The following is a 22,725-nucleotide window of genomic DNA, read 5'->3' as shown; positions in this document are numbered from 1 at the left end:
TCAGTTTAGTATGGACATATAATATATAGTTTATATATATGTCTAGCTGTGTATGTGTGTGTGGCATATGCAAAGCGCGCTGTTTTATAATAGCACAAGCTAACGAACGATTCCTAAAGTTTCGATAATTTTGCGACACGCACAAGAAAAAAAAATAAACCAACGAAAAACCAAAAACCAAAAATATTTGTCGATTCGTTTGGCTCAGCCTCATCAAGGCCTTTTCTGACGTTGCACGCTGTGTGTGTGTGTGTATTTGTTTCTTATTTTTCGAAAATGCAAATTGATTTTTATGAACAAATTTAATTAGCTCGCAGCTAGAATCTCCGTTGAGCTAGCCCCCACTCGGAGCAGCCGAAGAAAAGACAAGCAGACGGACAGACAACAAAGACAAGCTACATTAGAATACATTTCAAATGTAAGCTTTACAAAACGAAAAACACGCATAACCAATCAATATACACACACGCAGACAGATACAAACGCACACAGATACACAGGCACCTAAAGTTTAGCTGCTGGCTTAGAGAATTTAGCGGGAAAATTGAAGCGAAGAGCTGGATACCAAAAAAAAAAAAAAAAATGGAGAAATAAATAAATGAGGAACATTTTTTTTTTTAATGTAGAAAAATTTTAAAATGTATATTAAATATTTAAAAAATAGCTTGAGCGCGAGTTCACTTAAAAATAGCTAAATAAGGCGCCTTTTTGTAGCTAGCTTTCAATAGGCACTTAGGGATTTTTAATTTTGGTAATTAAAATGAGAAAAAAAATAGTAAAATTATAAAATTTTGCTTTAACCATTTTAAAATGATGTATAAAAATTAAAAAAAAAAAAAAAAAATGCTTAAAGCAAAATTTACTTAAATATAGCTAAAGCCTAGCTGGGAGCTAATGTAGCTAAGCGCCATTTTGCATTTTAAAAAATCAATTTTAGTAATTAAAATCAGGAAAAAATATAAACAAAATGTAAACAAAAACAACCTAACAATGCATATAAAACATAAAGAAAATAGCTGCACTTTAAATAAACTTCAATTTAGTTAGTTTTGGAGCTTTTAAAGATGGGCCGCATTGGCTAGCTTTTGGTTCGATGACGTCTCTTGATTTCACTTTCTTCTGGCTTGACGTGAAACACTCATCAGCTAAAATGTTAATTTAGATGCTAAGACAGGGCGTGGCAGCTGCCAGCCATTGAATTGTATGCTATGTATATTATATTGTATATATGTATATATGTAGCTGTAGCTTTAGCTCTATCTGTAGCTGTTTCTTGGCGTATTACCTCATTTAGCGCGAGCGCGCAGAGTCGAAAAACGTTTGACATTTTGGTGCGATCAATAAAATAAAAATAAATAAAAAGCAATGCTAATTAACATATATGCATATACACACACACACACAATCATACATATCGATTCATATACATATGTATATATATATTTCATTATATACCAAAAGTTATATACTTTGCGTCTGTCCGTCTGCTGCTTTTTTTCTCTCGCATTTTAATTGGTTTCTTTCCACTCGACAACCGACGACTGTTTCGATTTTTTATAGCATTTAATTTTGTTGTTGTTGTTATTGTTGTTGTTTTTATATATGCTCTTTTATTTTGTTTTCATAAACTGTACTTTTTGTGTTTATGAATCAGCTTCTGCTATAGGATAAAGTGCCTAAAAAGAACTTGGCTTTCAGCGAAGTTTGCGCTATTTTATTTTTTCCCCTCCTCCTTCTTCTTCTTCTTCTTCTTCTGCTTATTTTTCTTACCTTTTTGTCACCATTGACTTGATTTTGACCTTCCGTGTTCATAATCAGTCATCAATCAACAATAAACATTGACCACATGCTGATGTGGTTGTTGTTGTTGTTGTTGTTGCCGTTTGTCTCTTTTGTGCGTGTGTGCGATCAATCAATGTAATTCCTGCAAACAAATCATTTAGCTGAACCAATTCGATACCCCCAAGTATTTATGAATATTATTTGTGCCGGCTCGTAATACTCACATATTGCACGCTCCTCCACTAGGGTCTGTGATCTGATCTATGTTCAGCTTGGGTTCAGAGTCTGAGAGCTTTCATTGATCTCTATATGAGATCAGTTTTAAAAGGCTTTTAATCATTTCCATGTGCGTGCAATTAAAGTTCATTAGAGCATGATCTAACGAAGGTCTTAGAAGTCTATAAATATACACATGTGTGTGTGTGTGTGTGTGTGTGTGTGTATGCATATGAATTGCTTTAAACCGTATTCTTCTGAAGGTCGACGATTTAGCCAAGATCAGTTTTTGTATATTCAAGATTAGTTGAATATATTATGGAGTTCGAATTAATCCTGGCATATAACAAATTATTATATATACTGATATACGCTTGATATACTCCTTAGACTTCTATATGTTATATACTATAATTTGCTTACAAACTCTTTGAGAACTGTTATATATTTATATCATATATATTTGGAATTTGAATTCAAATGTGAAAAGTTATTTAAAAATCCCTTAGTCTATGGTCTATAGAAGAGATAAAGGTTGTCTAAGGTATGCCAATCAAGTTTTTACCTTATCAATCAAATATATATGTATATTAAGTTTGTCAAATTTCTATCCATCAAACGTTGCTCTACACCAAATCAATCTAAGCTAAGGCATTATAAGACACTTAATTTCTGGAAATACCCAGGCGAAACATTACCGTGATTGTAGTTTATGAAAGAAAGTATCTATAAGTAGCCAAGTTGCCAACAGTTGAAAGAAAAACGAAACAAGTCAAGCCAAGAAAAACCAACACAAATCCAAACGAAAATTCACAGATATTGCGCGTGGATGCAGCTAGAAGTGAAGCAAGTGGGGCAACTGCAACTGCAACTGCAACTGCATTCGATATAGCCAATAAAACGGCAACAGCAACAGCAGCAACAGCAGCAACAGCAACCACAGCAACCACTGCAACAACAGCAACTGCAACTAGTCCCGCCAGAGCGACAGCAGATCTAGAGATGTATGCTACCACGGGCGGCACACAGATTTATCTACAGGTGAGTGAGCCAAACGGAGCAAGTGTATAGAAAAAGAGAGAGAGAGAGAGAGAGAGTGAAAGAGATTGAGTGAGAGACTGACCTGAACTCCTGCAGACCTCACATCAGAGCAGCAATGGAACCAGCACACAGCAGAGCACACTGCAGGCCCAGAGTCCCAGTCCGGGCCCATATATCACAACGGATAGCTATGGGATGTACACGACGACACGATTGCCACCTGGACCGCCACCTGCCGCCACATTCATAACGGAGCCCTACTATCGCGAATACTTTGCGCCCGATGGCCAGGGCGGCTACGTGCCAGCGGGTACGGCGCGCAGCCTATACGGCGAGGATGTTTCCGTATCGGCGGCCGCCCAGCCGCAGCCAGTGGGCGGTGTCTATGAGGCGCGCTTTAGCAGCAATGCGCCCACCACCACCACAGTGCTAACCAGCAGCCACCACAGTCAACAGCAGCAGCAGCAACAGCAGCAGCAGCAGCAGCAGCAGCAACAGCAACAGCAGCAACAGGAACAGTCGGGCAAAAACGGTGGGACGCCGCTCTATGCCAAGGCTATAACGGCGGCGGGTCTCACCGTGGACTTGCCCAGTCCCGATTCGGGCATTGGCACGGATGCCATAACGCCGCGGGATCAAAATCACATACAGCAGGTATACACACACACACACACACACACACACAAAGAAAACAACAGTAGAGCGTAACAAGTAGCGGCCAGTGCCTGTCGTAATTCCACTTGTAGAATCCATATCCAAAATCTCTTAGAGTTAGAGAGTCTAACACAAAAATTTCGTTTAGCAATGAATAACCCATAAAGAGTAATGAGTAATGAGTAATGAGTAATGAGTAATGAGTAGCTAGAAATGCGTGACGTGTCCATTAAATTTGTAGCTTATAAAACCTTATCATATAATATATATACTATATATACAAACTTTTATCATTATTATCCCAAGTAATCAAATATATTTGCAAACTTCTTTTCAAACAGTCCTTCGACTATACGGAACTGTGTCAGCCGGGCACCCTAATCGATGCCAATGGCAGCATACCCGTTTCAGTGAATAGCATACAACAGCGCACCGTGGTCCATGGCAGCCAGAATAGTCCGACCACATCGCTGGTGGATACGAGCACAAATGGTTCGACACGTTCGAGGCCCTGGCACGATTTCGGACGCCAAAATGATGCTGATAAAATACAAATACCAAAAATGTAAGTAACTACCACATAGCCTGTAAAAAAAGTTGTAGAGATAGAAATATTTCATGACATATATTCAGGTTTCTCCATGAAAATATATTTTGATTAGCAAAATATCCTGTGAAGTGAATTTAGATATGATATATGTATAGCTGTTTAGACTCTTGGGATTATTCCTATATATATAAAGATGTGCTCATATGAATAGTAGTCAGACTGAGTCGACAGCAAAATACCCTAAAAATATCCTTGAACTTAGCTACGTGCTTAGGATCAAGTCCTTTTACTTTATGTTTAGTTGGATTATTCATATCTAAATATGCTATATATATGAATACATATATATATAGCAGATATACTGAAGTTTTTCACAAACAATTTTTGTAATATATCATCATATTTTTTGAAGCGATTTGAAACGAATTTAAATATGAATAATTTGTTTATTAACTTTGATTATTTCTTATTCATAACTTAGGATTTCGTCCTTCAGGACCTCAGGATTTATCAAAGAAACAGTAGAGAAACTTAGTTATTCATGAAAATATGACTGATTACTAAAAAAAAGAACACCAAAAAATCATTCACCATAGTCAAATATATATACATATGTAATTATAACTGTTAATAAAGCCTATCTTCTTATATTTCACACATTTTCGCTGTAATACATAGTAGTAATCCCCTTATAGTCCCACCTGCGTGGCATCAAATTGCTTCAGCGCACCGCAGTGCCACGCCTCCTGGGCTACTTGTCACAGCTCTGCTTTGTTCTCAATATTAATGCACATATTTTCCTTTCTCTGTGTGTTTTCTTAGCTTCACAAATGTGGGCTTTCGCTACCATCTGGAGAGCCCGATCAGCTCGTCGCAGCGTCGCGAGGACGATCGCATCACCTACATCAACAAGGGTCAGTTCTATGGCATTACGCTGGAGTATGTGCACGATGCGGATAAGCCAATCAAGAATACAACAGTCAAGGTAAGACTCTTACTCTATGTATGTATGTATGTATGTATGTATGCATGTATGTGGGTATTTATGTATATTTGTTATTGATTGTGGAGCTAGTTGATCGTGAGCCTTGCTCTGGCTGTCAACAATCATTTGAGGCTTAAGACTTGAAACCCTTTTCAGGCTATTTGTCAGCTGTGCGCGCTCTCGAGTAGCTCGAGAATGTCAGACTGCTCGAGCGCTAATCAAGTTTGGCAGCTATCGCCACCCTTTGCTCAATTGCGCACACACATGCAGAGCGAGAGAGAGAGAGCGCGGCAAGGACATCGCATATCCTGCTTAAGGCGCTGCGATCTGCTCTACCTTATATGCATATCCCGATGATAAATGATAAATGATACGCCAAGGCGTCCGTCCGTCTGTCCTTATGAGAATTTGAATACGCCGCTCAATGCAAATTGCGAGCCTTTCAGCACACACACACACACACGCATTCCATGTTTATTCAGGACTACACAGGATAGTTTTTTCAGCCTCACAATCCACATCAACATCATCAATCAGATAAGCTTAAATGACGTCTTCTGACTCGCTACTGGATGAAATGCAAATTGTAAACTGAACCCGTTGAGTTCTAGACAATCAAAGTTACAGTTGAATGTGAAAAGTGTGTGTCTTGGGTCCCTTCGACGATACGGAGCAAGGAATACGAACTGCTCACGGCTCAATGTGGAAGTGCCAACGGTTCGGCTAAGTAAACAACAATTGAGATTGCTGCTGCTAGGGTCTGAAATTGGAACTGTCTCTTCACATTTCGCATTTGCATACGTAAATAGAATGAAAAAAGCTGCGACAAATTGAAGCAACCAAATTCAAATAATGAAAAAGTTTCTTAAAACTGTCCAAGGATCGGGAAGTGTTAAGAATAATAGTGAAGGAAAAAAGCAGGAAACTCTTGAAAAAAAAATCCCTAAAATAAACGGCAGTTAAATTAAACAGAATTTCTCAAAAAGTTACAGGATCACCCAGAGATCTTTAGATAAGAGCAACGAAAAGGATTTACTATCACTTCAGTAATTGAAAATGTCCCAATGATTTTATCTAGGCTTTACATAAATAAGGGATACATAAGATAAATTCGAATAAAACCTTACTGATCTATGTGAAATAATTCGAAAGTAATAGAAAAAATATCTGAATTGATAAGCCTACTTTTCTACTTTTCAAAGTCAAAGATCTTGACTACATTTATAAAAGTCTCAAAAGTAGAACAGCAAATAGGCCTAGAAGCCTTTTTAAAAACTCAGAACCCACCTGGCAATAGATTTCGATGCCCCTATATCATATTTTCTCATTGTTTCTTTTTCGGCTACCCAACTAATTGTGCTTTATGAAGTGCCGCAGCGCGTCTCGTCTCGTATTACCATAAAAGTGCAATAATTTTTGCGCTAGACTTTGGAAAAAAGTGTCAAAATGAATTTACGAGTTTATTTGTTTAACCCTCTAGCCCTTTTCGGGGCTGGCAGAGGCCATCGATATATAAGTAGTAGCTCAAGAAATTCGGCTATAAAGTGAGGCTGAAGAAAACTGTAACCCAAAGTTGAAAAATTAAAGCAACGCATTTGCATAGTCGTGTCCATTTCCCTATCAATTTCCCAGCGTCTAACGGTGAAAAACTGACAAAAATAAAAGAAAAAAAAGCGAGTATAATTTACGAGCTGATTAGCCCATGAATATTTACGATAAATGCAGACAGTGTGTGCGTGAGAGAGAAAGGGAGAGAGAGAGAGAGAGAGAGAGAGAGGGAGAGAGAGTGAAAGAAAAACTTAAAGATTCAAGAAAAAGGCGCACAAAATACACAAAAATATTTATGCACACTAATCAGCAAAGATCATAGGGGGTAGGGGTAGGGGCAGGGTAGAGGCTCATAGCAAAGGGGTTGCAATTTTTGACTCGTTCTCTATCTGTGCGCTTCCTTCGGCGCTGTCAACGTAATTATTCAAAATGTAAAAAAAAAAATATCTGGAAATACATAAATGATGCACACAAAATGCAAATATCTATGGGAACAAAGCGCGAGGAGAGACAGAGACTCGAGTTACTTGAAGAGACAAATGTGTTAGATATTTTTCTGCTAAATCGAGTTCGTCCTTTTTGTTTTTCTTCTTTTTTTCTTCTGCTTCTCGCTTCCTTTAATCCTTTTGACTTTGTAGGGTGCGAGCCTACGGAGCTAGACGTAGACAGCCAAAACATATGTCACAATGCGTATATATCAAGCATGATTGGAGAAGAGCAATGAACTGTGCAGAGATATCCCGTATATAGGTCCTTTACAAGAAATATGAATTTTGAATAACTTCTTTTTCTCTGACTCGATTATTTATTGTTGTTGTAAAATAAGAAATACTATTATAAATCATTATTAATATCATATTAACATTCATGCTCTATATATATTTTAGTGGATATTTGTATTTTAACTAGATTATTTATTTTATTTCAAAATTAATTAGTATTATTTATTATATCATATCAACATGCATTCTCTTTATATATATTTTAATATATTTTTGTTTTTTCCATTTCCCTTTTGCAGAGTGTGATCATGCTGATGTTTCGCGAGGAGAAGAGTCCCGAGGACGAGATAAAGGCCTGGCAATTCTGGCATAGTCGCCAGCATTCCGTGAAGCAGAGAATCTTGGATGCAGGTGCGTTTGCTTTTGGCCAGCCTCCAACGGCGTGCCGAGCACATATTGTATAGAATTTCCAGAACGTAAATTCTTCGTTTTTATTGAATGTGGCAAGAGGGGGGGCGGCGGTGGTAAGGCACAGTGTGGCCAGTCAGGCGGCAGCAACAGTTGGTGCAAGCAGAGTTATGACATTGATAAACGCGCATTGCATTCGGGTTTTGTTTGATTGCAGATAATCTTGGCTAGTTCTGGCTGAGAGCTGCCTACGTCTGTCCAGCTCATACCCTCTCCCTCTCCCTCTCTCTCTTTCACTCTCTGCTGCTGCTGCTGGAGTTCCAACCTGTTGCGCGCTTTTGCCCCATCAAACATAACTCATTAGGCACTTGTCACAGACAATTTTTCCTTAATTGTTAATACAAACGATATGTTAGCCCCTCTGTTGTTGTTGTTCTTGTTGTTGACTCTATTTCTTTATCTTCTTTATATATATATTTACTTTTTCTCTTTGCAGATACAAAGAACTCGGTTGGTCTCGTTGGCTGCATTGAGGAAGTGTCGCACAATGCCATTGCCGTCTACTGGAATCCGCTCGAGAGCTCTGCCAAGGTAAGTTCTAAGAGACCCCGTTTCAGGCCGTAGCGCCCCAGGTTGGAGCGCTATAAAGTCTCCATTTTGTTTGTAGTTGAGCGCCGCCTCAATTAAAAAAAAAAAAATGTATAAAAAAACACAAAAAAAGCGAGACGGCAAATGACAAACACACACACACATACACATACATAGTTATATAGATATATGTATGTAAGAATTAATTTGTGATTTATTTTCAATTGCAACGTACAACGCAAATTATTCAACGCGCGTCGCACAGTCGCCTCAACACACACACACACGTACATTTATATATTGCCAGCTCGCTTGCTCTCACGCAGCTGCGGCTATGTCTCTCTCTCTCCCCCTCTCACACTTTGGGGCGCTCTGTTTTGTTGTTTCGTTTTGAAAAGAATAATTTATGCATTTATTTATTTATGACACTTAGTTTTAATCACCTGCCACGACAATTTTCAACGTTTCTCTCTCTATCTCTATCTCCCTTACTCTCTCTCTCCCGTTCTCCTTCGTATGCTGCTATCTCTTTTCCCATGCTTTTGGCTTTTAGATCTGCGCTCCCAAGCGCATTTAATTTAGCAATTATCAGCAATTTTAATCCCCGTCGAATATTTGCAATTCTATTGAGCAAATCAAGCGCCAACCGCCGCCAGATTACGTATACGCCCCGTCGCACCACAGCTAAGCCACAATGCGACTGAATGTTGACTGAATGCAGATGCATAATAAACAACAAGTGGCGAGCATGTCTATAGCTCCACCCATCCAAAAAATGTTATAAAAACAAAATCAAGCAATTGTTGTGCATATGATAGACTAACAGATACCCTCTAAGCCATTTAGCTGCGATTTTTTAGGGAATTTTCGAAACATTTCTGCCTAAGAAAAGCCTTTAAATATACGATATATTGCTCATGTATGACCTATGAAGGGGAAGTGGGATAAATAGTAGGAAATAGGAGAAGTATCCATTGATGAAAGTGTAGGAGGCTTAACAGTAGATGAAGTATAAGACCTAGAAGGAGTATTAGACATAGGACAAAATATAGAAATGAAAACAGATTGTTTAGATATAGATATATATAGATATCGATAGATAGATATAGATATAGATAGATAGAGATGTAGATAGGTAGAAGTCTGAATCTAATAGGTATATTAACTACTCTTCATGCTGTTTGTTATAGTTCGATTCATCATATTTATACTACTCTATCCAAATCTGTAACAAAAACATCTTCATCAGATGTCAAATCTTATCTCTATCACATACATACATATACATTTATCCAACCAAGTCCCATTAAATTTTCATTAACTAACTGCCCGAGAGCCATATAGATATGGATCAATTGAAGCAATTTTAATGAATTTATGTATGCAAAATCGTTTTTTGTCGAGCTCCTCTAGCATATACAAATGTATTTATATTGAGGCCTTGGCTATAGACACCTGACAGATAATCCCGGCTCGGCCTAAAATATTTGTGAGCAATTTTTTTGTATGCATTTCGTGTGCTTTGCACTGATTTTTCCACTTGTTGTCAAGTTCAGTGACTTGTGTCAAATTGGCAAGCAGTTATTAAATTGGCTAACAGGCTCGCTAGCTGTCCGTCCGCCAGTCTGTCTCGCTGGCTGGCCAATTGGCATGGCTCATGTGGCCATAAGTGCATTTTGGTTACATTTCGATATCGCGCTTTTTATTTACAAATTGTTTACTCGCTGAGATGTTAATCCAAAAAAAAAATATATTTATATATATATGTGGATATGGCCAGACATTGGAGAGAGAGAGTCGTCGCAGCCAAAGGCCGCATAATGTCGATTTCGTTTTATGCCGTTAGGCAGCCGCCTCCTTCTACTCCCCACACCTCGCTGTTGCTGCTGCTGCTGCTGCTGCTGCTGCTGCTGTTTGTATCTGTGTATCTGCGGCTGTATGTTTGCGCGTATCTTTTGCCTTTCCCAGCGGCCGTTCAACAAAAAAAAAAAAAAACAGGCAGAAAAAAAACTTTCGTACGCACCGACACGCAGGTGCTGCAGCTTGCCGCAGCCTCCGCCTCCCCCTCCCCCTATCCCCACCCCTACCGTTCGCATCTGTTTGCAACTGCATCTTCAATGCCTGCCAGCCAAGCGTCTGTCTGTGTCTTCGCTTATATGGTACGCGCCCGCTAATTATTCACATTAAATACTGCTCCACGTCGTCCACATCGACAACGACGCTGACGCAGACGGCGACTGAGACTGAGACTGAGACGTTAGCGGCGACGGCGACAGCGACAGCGCGTTGCACTTTTACCATTAAGATTGTTTCCTTTGGTATTTTTGCGTTGATGGATTTTCTACTCTTTTTTTTGTTGTTGTGTCCGACTGTTTGTCTTTGGCTCGTCGCATCTGGCTTGGACATGCTTAAAATGCCTTTAAACACACACACACACGCACACGCACACGCATACACACACACGAAGCGACTTGAAGTCTGTCGCTGAGCAACTGAATCGAAGTCGACAAAAAAAAAATGAATTGGATGCGTTGCAAAAGTCAACTGGCCGTTTTCTCTCCCCTCTACACTGTCGCTCACTCTCCACTGCTCACTCTCCAGCACCACGCCGCGCTGCACTCTTTACACTTGGCTTGGCTCGGTTTGGTCCTCTGTGTATTGCCTTGTTATTGTCTCCAGCTTTAGTCTCCATTGGCATTGCCATTGCCATATAACCGATCCAACTGTATGCAGCATGCACGCCTTTTGTTGTGCGTGTGCGTATGTGTGTGTGTATGTGTGCGTGCGTGCGTGTGTGTGTGTGTGTTGGAATTTTTTAAACTGTCGTGGGCATAAAGAGGACATCGACTTAATAGAGAGAAAACAATTGCTTCTAATAACAGTTGCAGTCGCTGTTGCAGTCGGCGTTGGCGTTGACGTCGACGTCGGCATCGTCACTGCCCCCAGACGCACTTTTTGTGTCTTTTTCTGTTGTTTTGCTTTAATTTCTTTTTTATTTCCTTTTGTTTCGCAAGCCTTTTTCTCTTTTTTATTAATTGCCTGCATTGTTTTAATTGTATTGCATTTTATTTTCACAGATCAACATTGCGGTTCAGTGCCTCAGCACGGACTTTAGCAGTCAGAAAGGTGTTAAGGTGAGTTTTTCCTATATGGACATGTGAATTACTCATACATATATAATATAATTGGGGAAAAGATTAAGCAATTATTAAATATTATATATATTTAAGTTGAGCCAGTTTTTTAGTTCACTTGAGATATCAGAGTGGATCAAAAAAGGTAGATATACTGAAAATAGTTGTATATATAATAATGTAGATCGACAGAGGTATATTGTACATATCTTAAAATGAAAGTATGTATGTATATATGTATATCTTGGCATCTAACAGAAATCCCGCGCTTTTCATTTACTTAATGAACCTATTAATACTTTTTAACAATTTGAATTTGAGCCTAGTATTCATTAGTAGTAGTAGCCTAGTATTCATTAGTATTATTATCACTACTATTAACAGATCTCTCAAAATGTCTGCCAAGGCATACAGATTGAAGCCCTAAACACAAAAAGTTAATGAAATACTAGAAACAATATATGGTATGCATATAGAAACAACAACAAAAATTCAAATCAAAATCGGATTGCAGCGCTGCCAGCCTAATAAGGCAGTTAAGCTAATTGAGTGTTGCCAGACTGTTATTATATTTATACAATTTCAATCGAGCACTTCGCATATAAAAAACAAAATAAATTTAATGAAGTTATAAATATAGCTTAAAAGCAATTTATTTATATGACTTTTGGTCTATAAGGCTCGCTCCTCTCTCTCTCGCTCTCTTAGGCAGCACACATTGTAGGCAAATCGAACAACTTCAGCTTTGTCTTGGCTTAATAAACACCTGGGCACACCGAGTTGTCTATGTGCAAGTGCATGTGTTGCATGTGTGTGTGCGTGTTCATCGTACAGGTTGATGAGCCCGAAGGCGTATCCCTGTGCTCCCGTTTGCCTGCGTTACCAGTTACCTGTGTTACACACTTAATCACATAGTCATAATACCCGCCAAGGCGCAGCCGAGGCAAGGCCAACATCATAAAAGATAAAAGCAACAACATCTGCCCAAAGGGGCTGACTCAAGAGGCAGCGTCAAGAGGCGATTGCTACAGTTCTGCCTCTTAACATGTAGACGTAGGCAGTTGTTGTAGTTGTTGTTATTGTTATTGCAGTTGTCGTTGTTGTTGTATCAGCAGCATCCTTTGTATGTTGTAATGCGTACCATTAAGTTGATATTTCATTGACAGAAAGACACGAAGAGTTGAGAGTCTGAGACGAACGCTGCTGCGTCACGTTGACCACAGTGTGGCCTGCCTATGTGCGCAGCTAAAGCTAGTCTTCTAGTATTGCATGATTGATTGCTATATTTCATTAATATTATTGCTATATTTTATAGATATTATTTTTCGGTATTTGTAGTATTTTCTTGGTATATTTTAGTATTTTCTTGGTATTTTCTCGGTATTTTTGATATATTTTGATATTTCATGGAATTTTCTTAATATTTTCGTGGTGTATGTTATATTGCGTACTATTAAGTAGATTTTTCATTGACAGGAATACACAAAAGGTTGAGAGTCTAAAACGAACGACTGACTGGAATATTTCATTGATATTATATTTTGGTATTTTTAGTATTTTTTTAGTATTTTTTTGGTATTTTTTGTATTTTCTTGGTCTTTCTGGAAATTTTCTTGTTATATGTTGTAATGGGTACTATTAAGTTGATATATTATGAAAGTTGATTATTATTGAAGGCGCGAAGCATTGAAAGTCTGAGACGAACGACTGACTGGTAGAATTTATTGATATTATTTTTGGTATTTTCTTGGTATATTTTGGTATTTTCTTGGTATTTTTTCGGTATTTTCTTTAATAAAATGTTCCCTTTCTGTTACAGGGCCTGCCGCTGCACGTACAAATCGATACGTTCGAGGATCCACGCGATGCGACGGTCTTTCATCGCGGCTACTGTCAGATAAAGGTCTTCTGCGATAAGGTAAGTGATTCTCAATTCGCAAAAGCTACCACATACGAGAGAGCTCACCAGCTACATAATTACACACACACACACACACACACAGACAATGATAGAGGTAGAGGCACAGGTTGAGGCAGCGGCAGCTGCCACGTGCAACACAGCAGGTTGAATGAAGCTAACTAAAAGCGCTGCGACGTGCCTCGAGGCAAAGCCCTGCCAATTGTTGTTGTTGTTGCCACTTGTCGCTTGCTGCTTTTATCGAATTGGGGGCAACTGCCTGCTGCATGCGGCCTGGCATTTGGCTTGTCCCTTCATCAACGTAACCAATGTCCGTTTCGAGCTCAGGTGGAAAGCGTAACGCGTACAAAAGTAAATGGACAGGCAGCAGGTCCCCCCTCCTCCGTCTCTTCAGCCTCCTCGGGCTGCCTCTCCTTGGCACTGATTCGTTGGCATCATCCTTTCGCCTTTTGTCGTGCCCTTGTTTTGAGCCAACGTTTCGCCTTGGTATGCACCTCTCTCTCTCTCTCGCTCTCCCGTTCTCTCTCTCTCTCCCTCTCTCTGGTTGGTTTATATGCGAACCCTTCACTTTTTTTTGCGCTTGATGTGCTTTATTAATAAATCATTTCGTGGATTTCCAATTTAATTTTCTCATATCATTACACTTCTCCTGCTGCTGCCTGTTCTGCTTCTTCCCCTTCTTCTTCATCAAGTCCAACCATGAACAGGCCTGACTACCTTTTATTGTACTCCATGCCACATACTATCCATAACCCTTACGCACACACACACACACACACACGCTTACTTACTTTGGGGGTTTAACCTGGAACTTCGAGGCGTATGTTTATCGATAAATGTATCATTTAAATTTCGCGTACCAGCTTATTTCTTATATATACACATACACACACACACACTCACACTCACACATGCATGCTCTGCTACATCTTACACGCATTTCTCTTGACTTTTATTTCTGCTGCTTTTGCGATTTCTCTGCATTTGCAATTCGGCTGCAATTGCCGCCTTTTGGCACCTTTTTCCCATTGCAATCAATGCAGAAATATAGGCTTTGCGTGTTTTCTGTCTTTTCACCAACATCAAGAAGAAGAAAACGTAAAATGCACCGAAATCGTTTAAAAAAAAAAAAAAGAAAAAAAAAAACTGCCGCCACATTTCGATAAACAAATTTCACTGCACAGATAAAGATCTTCGAGTTGTTTGAGGCAGCAACAGAAATGGTATGGGTAGCATTGTAAGGATTGCATGGGGAAATTAAGTGCATTTCTGATTTGCAATCAATTATAAATCTCAATAAAGGTGGTATGTGCTGCAGGGTCTGGCATAATCTGGTTAATCAACTCTGCAGTTGACAAAGAAATATGTTTTAATGGAAGAGGAGGAAATCTACGTATATGTATGTAGATTTATTTTAGCTTAGGCTTTCACATATGTTTGTTTTTAATCAGTGTAGAATAGAAGTACTTAAATATTATTATTATTTAAATATTGATCAATCATTCAATCAATTCAAGCATGCAATTAGTTTAACCATAAGAAAAAATCAGTGAAATCAGTGAGTCAATCAGTAATTCTTCTCCAATCAATCACTCCTTTAGCTCATCTTTAAAATCATTCAATCAATAGTCCTTCAATCAGTCTTTTATGTAGCCTATCAATCATTCTGTTAGTATCCTTAATCAGTCAACAATTAACGCAAATTACAATCAACTCTTTAGTATAAATAGACTCCATAAATAAAACTATCCATCTCTTCAAGCTCTTCAATCAGTCCATATTTGTTTACCAATTAGTTATGCAGTCAATCGCTCAATCAGGACACCGTTTTCCATAGACTAAGCCACAGTTAAGAGTTGCTTCTTTCGATTAATTTCGCTCCAGTTGCGTCTCACTTGTGCCACACAGAGAAAGTTGTTAATACGCATTTATATACAGATATATATGTATAAATATTTATTAAGATCTCCAGCCAAGTAAAATTTATCGATAAACGCAACATAAAGACAAGGCATATCACAAAAAAAAAAGAAAAAAAAGCACATAAAAATACAAAAAATTGCGCTTTTGGTAATCGCTGCGACTATCGCAGCTAACCAAATAAGCGCCGCAACTGATGACCATAGCACGACTGCCCCGCCCCGCTCCCCTCACCGCCCACACGCCTCCTGCAGCAGCCGCTAGCTCAGTTGGTCGATTAAGAAGAAGCAGCAGGAGGAGCAGCAGGAGGAGGAGGCAGTGGAGCTGTGGCAGAAGCAGAAGAAGAAGAAGAAGGCGTACATTGACCGCATTGGCGGCAATTCGAGCCGCTGTCTGAGCGGCTTTGGCGATATTTTTGCCAAGATAAAATAAAAGTATGTAATAAAATACAGTTATTTACATGCAGCAGGCAAGCACACACACACACACAGGCACATAGGCACATAAATGGATGTACATACATATGCACAAATGATGTACAGCGAATGCTCTAGGCAAAATGAAAATAAAAAAAAACCAAATTGTGTAGCTGTGATAAGCGCAACAGGTGAGAGGCGCGGCGAGGCTTTATAGTGTGTGTGTATGTGTATGTGTGTGTGTGAATGTGTTTGTCAGGCAGTCATAAGCACATCTCCACATCCTTGCATAACTTGAGCAGAAAAGGCTATAAAAAAATTGCCTAACAGAGCAGAGCTGCAAAAGATGGACAGTAGCTGAAGAGCGAGAGACAGAGAGAGAGAGAGAGAGAGAGGGCGATGGCAGCTGCAGCAGGAGACGCTCTCTATGCAAGGGGGAAAAAATATCACTTCCTGCGCGCCTCAATTGCCTGATTTTTAATTACAAATGCAAAGTGCAGACGCGGCCGAGGGAACGAGAGCGAGCAGAATCTGTTTACACGCAAACCTGCAATCACAGTGGACGCTAGCTATGAGCGACATGTCTTTGTGCATATATAAATGGGCAGTCATGTCTTTGTGTGTGTGTGTGTGTGGCAATCAAGCAAAGCCAGCTGCTCTTGCTGCTGCTGCTGCTGCAGTTGTTGTTGCTCTTGCTGCTGCTGCAGCTCAGGTGGGCAAATTGGCAACGGGCTGCAACAACAACAAGCTGCAGGCGCCGCCGCCGCCGAATTATTTATGATGTATGCATATTTATGCAGCATCTCGCTAAGTATTTTATAATAATTTTACAACAAATCGGTTTTTTGCTGTTGCTGCTGACCCTAACGGTGCCTGGCCGAAAGCGCTTATTGGCCGCCGCGTTGGTGGCACCCAAAAACTTGTTTCAACAGGCAACAGGCAGCAGCAGCAACAGCAGCAGAAGCGGCAGCAACAGCTCTTGAAGCGTCTGCTGTCTGCCACAAGCTGTGGCAAGGCTTATGCCACTTGCTACACGATTTTAATTAATTTATAAAAGAAAATACGAGAAGGAAGACGAAGTGAAATATAAACAACAACAACAACAACGAATGCAATAAACAAAATGTGCGCATCCCATGCATTTTGATTGATTGCTAATTACACACACACACACACACAGACACGCACATGCAAACACACACACACATACACACACCTGTAAGCAACACACCTGGCGCTGCTTGCGCAAGTGTCCAAGCGCTTAGCTAAGCCCGCAATCAAAACACACAAAAGCTCACTAATCGGGCCGTATTCGACTAGCGAATACCCTAGACTCAATTGCAGGTTATAAATATTGCATTTTGATATATTCCTTATATATGTACATATATTTATATAATCTTAGCCCTTCAAACAGCTACTTTAATATGTCTCTCTCTCTCTCTCTCTTTTTCTCCCTCTCTCTCCACAAAAGGGCGCCGAACGTAAGACGCGCGATGAGGAACGGCGCGCGGCCAAGCGCAAAATGACAGCAACTGGACGCAAGAAGCTGGACGAGCTCTACCATCCGGTCACAGATCGCTCCGAGTTCTATGGCATGCAGGATCTGGCCAAGCCGCCTGTGCTCTTCTCGCCCGCCGAGGACATGGAAAAGGTATGTGACAAGCCGATAAACAAAAATTTCGATATAGATATCATGAAATCTTCGCCAATCCCACAGAGCTTCTATGGCCATGAGACTGACTCGCCGGAATTGAAGGGTGCTTCGCCATTTCTGTTGCACGGCCAGAAGGTGGCCACGCCCACGCTCAAATTTCACAATCATTTTCCGCCCGACATGCAGACGTGAGTAAAAATCGTCATCCTTTATGCAGAGGACGCGCCTCCAGCTGCCCAAGATCAATGCAACTAATCTTCTATCTCTCTCTATATCTCTCTCTTCCTCGCTGTCTATATGTATATTTCTAGTGATAAAAAGGATCACATATTGGATCAGAGTATGTTAACCAGCACGCCGATGTCCGACTTTGGGCCACCCATGAAACGGGGCCGCATGACGCCGCCAACTTCGGAGCGCGTCATGCTGTACGTGCGGCAGGAGAACGAGGAGGTCTACACGCCGTTGCATGTGGTGCCGCCCACGACGATTGGCCTGCTCAATGCGGTAAGTGTGTGGGAAAGGGGGAGGATGATGATGAGCAAGAGGAAGCAGCAGGTTGACCCAGCATGTGAACCTATCCAAACGTAATACATATTTCCCCCCAAGAAACTTCACAATGCAGTCTAAAAAAAAAACAAAACAAATTAAGCCCCCCAAAAAAACAAAAAACTCTAACGTCTGTAATTTTGTTCATTTTGGTCGAATTGGTAAAACGCAAAAGATATTTAAAAAAAAAAAAAAATTAACTATAGAAACTATAAAATTAAAATTGCATATCCAAAATGAAGAAGAATCCTCGTTTATCTAAACATAATACAAACAAAACTGACCAAGTTAATGCATTTATATTCAACTAAAGCATTTTGCTAAAACCCAAACTTCATATATCAATCGTAATTCATCTTAAATTAAAATCAAATGATTAAACAAATTAAATTAAATATATATTTATATATATACATATATAATCAATTGTAGTTGAAACTAATTGAAAGCGTCGTAACCAAGTCACATAAAATTCATCAAAAATCAAAAACTACTCTCTATATGTACCACAACTATGTATACTCCATGTATATATGTATGTGTGTGCGTATGTATACCTATGTGTATATCTATCCATTTATAACTACACTTAACCCACACGATACGGCACAGGCAACAGTTGAAGATTGGCTGAAAACAAAAGCAAAAACTATATAGAAAAGGAGATGTACAAATATATACACAAGTATAAATTTATATTTATAAAAAAAAAAAATTAATTTGTTAAAAATAATTGAAGGATTTTTTTTAAGATTTGAAAGTATTTCATTTTTTTTAAATATAAAAATATATATATTTTTACTGAATATGTAAAAAAAAAATACTTTTCAATTATATGAAAAATACAAAAAATAAGTATTTTAAAATTATTTTTGAAATAATAAATAATCTTTGAGAAAAATATTTTTTTAACTATAAAAAGTTTGTGCAAAATATTTAATATATTTCATAAACTTATTTAAATATGCTGAACGCACAAAATGCTTCAGTAAATAGATTGAAGTGTTTGAAGCTATATTTAAAAACCAATAAAATTTTTATTCTATTTAAAAATATATCTTTAAACTATTCAAACACTTAAAAACAACTCTTACTGATAATAAATAATAATAATAAATTAACGAAGTACATTCAAAATACATACATATAAATCTAAGTATTTTTATTTAAAATAATTTATTATTTTAAAAATATTTAAAATAATTTATTATTTTAAAAATATTTAAAATAATTTATTATTTTAAAAATATTTAAAATTAATTTATTAAATTAATTTATTATTTTAAAAATATTTAAAATTAAAAAAAAAATCCTTTGGAAATGTTTTTAAAAAAATATTTATCAAAGTTTCTTTTCCAAATGAACAACATTACAAACACACAAAGAGTTAAAAGAGAAATATTTTAGTTTGCTTAGCAAGACTTTTGATTGAACCTGATCTCTCGTTAGTGGCTACTCGTTACTCGTTACTCGTTACTCGTTACTCGTTACTCTCGCGCAAAACACAACAGACAAAACATCATATTTCTCTCGTTTCTCAATTGCAGATTGAAAACAAATACAAAATCTCAACAACGAGCATAAATAACATATATCGCACAAATAAGAAAGGGTAAGTAAGGCAGCTGTGTCCAAGTGCTAAACACACACACACAAACACATACTACACACACACACACAACAGACTATACACACACACACACACGACACACAGTCAAGAACTTGCACCTGTATATCATGGAAAACTAACAAAAAGGCAAAAAAAAAAACACGTTCATCTCTTGGTAGTTTAGTCTAAAACCAACTAACGTCTAACATGGTCAAAGGAACTGACACGACTCGACTCGACTCGACTATATCTATCTCTATATATATATGAATCATATATATAAAACTCATTTGAAACAATTGTCTTATATGTATTCTTTTGCCTTGCAGGATTACGGCGAAAATTGATGATGATATGATATCCTTCTACTGCAACGAGGACATCTTCTTGCTGGAAGTGCAACAGATCGAGGATGATCTGTACGATGTGACGCTCACAGAGCTGCCCAATCAGTAGTAAAAGAGAAGAGAGTAGGAGAAAAGGGAAACACACACAAATATGTGGACACAATTTTGCTAAAAGAAAACATCAACAAAAATATATTAAAGTTGTTTCAATAAGCCATCTTTTCAAAATAAGCCCTAAGTTAGGCCTAAGCGCTCGATATGCATATTATGAAATATATTATGAAAAATATTATATATATATATAAAAACCCCTTTATATATATATATATATATGTTTAGCTGTAATTGTTTTTGTTTAGCTATTTTAGTAACAATGAGATTACATCAATTTCTAAAAACAAATTTCAATTCTCGCTATGTTTATATATAAAAGAAGTAAAAGAACAACATGAATTAAGTGAAATTATCATCTTTATGTATTTATAACAAAATATATATATACACACACATATATATATCTATATCTTTAGCTAAGTTAAGTCGAACAAGAATAGAGTGCAAAATGTCTGTCCAGTTAAACGTTTAAGTTCTGCTAGGCCTTAGGTCCAAAAAAAAAAAATTCCCTATAAAAAGCCCTCTCTGAAATTTATGCAAAACTATTTGAAATTTTACTCTAAATAAAATTTAAGCATTTTTTTAATTGTTGTGAAATTCTTTAAAAATCGTTTGTTCTTTGTCTCTTCAAATCTTGTTATTTGTGGCTATAAATGTTGAAAAATATATACATATATGTATATATATATACTTAATAACAAATAAACATAAACATAAACAAAAATAATTAGGATCTCTGCTAAACACAAAAAAAAAAAAAAAAATACGAAACAAACAAAAACAGATTTTGCTTCCAATGCCTAGAACAAAACGTAAAAAATATAAAATGAAATTGTCAAAAAAAAAAACTGTTTAAAGTAATTAACTTAAAGTATATATATAAACAAACATATATATATATATATAACTTCAAATGTATATGTGTAAGAAGCTCTGCAATAAAACATGTTGATAAAAATCTTAATTAAGTCCAAGTTAAGGCAATGAAAAACGACAACAAAAATCTAAAAAAAAAAAATGAACTAAGAAATTGTGTGCATTTGTTGTAAAACAAGAAAAATCTACAAAAAACAAAATCAACAAAAATAAAAGTTGATTCAAAACAAAAAACTAAACATGAGAAATACTGAACAAAAAAAAAAACATAATATTTAAAAATATATATATACAACTCTATATATATATATTTAACATATTTCGTAATAGATATAATTTAAATTTTATACAGCATATATATGACATTGTGCGTTTACAATCTTTGTTTGCCATAATTAACAGCTTACTTAATTTAATTAACAATTGTTTTTCTATATATATATATGAACATTTTATAAACAATTAGTAAAAAGCAAAAATCTAACCCTTTTTTGCTTTTTAAACAATTTGAATACTCCGCATCAAAACTTGCTCAATATTATATTATAATTTTGTTTATTATTTTTAACAACACACACACACACAGACACACAGACAAACACAATCACACACACAGACACATAAACTCTTCTTCTTATTCTCGAATATAAGACAAAGTAAATTTTGTATTTCAATTAATCATCTTTCGGTGTTGTACATCACAATTTGTTTTTAGTTGTAGTCACTAAAAATAAAAAAAAAAAAATAAAATGCTGTAAACGTAATAATTCAAGAGATAATATAAATATATACATATACGATATTACGATAATAATAATAATGATAATCTAAATGAAGAAGAAATCTACAAATGATTGAAATGAGAATCGAATCGAATATCTTGCCGACATGTTATAAATCTATATGTTTAGTTTTAATTTATAAGTTTTATGCTCTTTCTACAAAAAACACACACATATATAAAATATATATACGCATATATATATTTGAAAAGCCAATAATTTATTTTTTGTTACCTGTTGGAAACGATTCCGCGAAAAATAGTAAAAGTTTAACTGAAACTGAGCGATTTGTATGTATGTATGTGAGCTTGAGAAAAATTTTCAAAACAAAAAACAAAACAAAAAATGATGAACAAATTGTACAATATTATCATAATGAATACACAAAATTTAAATAAAGAACAAAAAGTAAACGAACTGTGTACTTATTCATACTGAGTTGAATAATATTTGCATTAATTTATGAAATCATATTATTCTATATTTATCCTTAACTGTCAGTAATTATAAACAATATATTTTGCTAACCTTATCTATTTTACATAAGCGGAAATTCCAATTGGACAAGGTTTATGGGAGCGCAGTAGCTGTTATGTTAACATAACAGCATGTTAACAGCGTGTATGCGAGCATTTGCACTGCTTGAACTCTCCGTTTTACATTGCTGCTGCTTGTATGGTTGCTCCTGTATGAGTGAGTCCACTGCATCGGACGGAGAAAGCATGTCGCTCTGCCTGTTCGCCCACATGTGATATGCAAAAGAGCGCCCACTCAAACTTGTGCTCGAGCTGTCGAGCTGCCGGCAATGCAACGGTTGATGAGAGTGAGTTTTCTACTCTAGCCAAACATGTTGCTATGGCAACTAGCTGCAACAGTTGTGCGCCTAAATCTCTCATTCTTTCGCTCTCT

The 22,725-nt window shown here is 37.2% G+C and overlaps 1 protein-coding gene across 12 annotated transcripts in view; it reads left to right on the top strand.

Moving 5' to 3' along the window:
• The window catches only part of grh (grainy head), a 52,909-nt gene extending 30,680 nt beyond the window's left edge, over positions 1 to 22,229 (top strand). For 5 of the 12 annotated variants that reach the window (XM_089261707.1, XM_089261706.1, XM_089261710.1 and 2 more), the window contains 12 exons: positions 2,815 to 3,039; positions 3,136 to 3,693; positions 4,035 to 4,258; positions 5,066 to 5,228; positions 7,798 to 7,909; positions 8,403 to 8,497; positions 11,572 to 11,628; positions 13,448 to 13,546; positions 17,357 to 17,727; positions 17,851 to 18,046; positions 19,636 to 19,700; positions 20,027 to 22,229. In XM_089261707.1, the coding sequence (XP_089117833.1) occupies positions 2,815 to 3,039; positions 3,136 to 3,693; positions 4,035 to 4,258; positions 5,066 to 5,228; positions 7,798 to 7,909; positions 8,403 to 8,497; positions 11,572 to 11,628; positions 13,448 to 13,546; positions 17,357 to 17,727; positions 17,851 to 18,046; positions 19,636 to 19,700; positions 20,027 to 20,153 (2,292 nt within the window). In that variant the 3' untranslated portion in view covers positions 20,154 to 22,229. The remainder of the gene's footprint in view (positions 1 to 2,814; positions 3,040 to 3,135; positions 3,694 to 4,034; positions 4,259 to 5,065; positions 5,229 to 7,797; positions 7,910 to 8,402; positions 8,498 to 11,571; positions 11,629 to 13,447; positions 13,547 to 17,356; positions 17,728 to 17,850; positions 18,047 to 19,635; positions 19,701 to 20,026) is intronic. The other 7 variants (XM_089261711.1, XM_089261709.1, XM_030384745.2 and 4 more) reach the window with 4 other exon arrangements.
• Positions 22,230 to 22,725: the final 496 nt, after the last annotated feature.

Source organism: Drosophila navojoa, chromosome 5 (assembly GCF_054131105.1).
Source record: "Drosophila navojoa isolate 15081-1374.11 chromosome 5, UAZ_NAV_1.0, whole genome shotgun sequence".
NCBI classification, from domain to species: Eukaryota; Metazoa; Arthropoda; class Insecta; order Diptera; family Drosophilidae; genus Drosophila; species Drosophila navojoa.
This window is presented reverse-complemented; position numbering and strand designations above follow the sequence as displayed.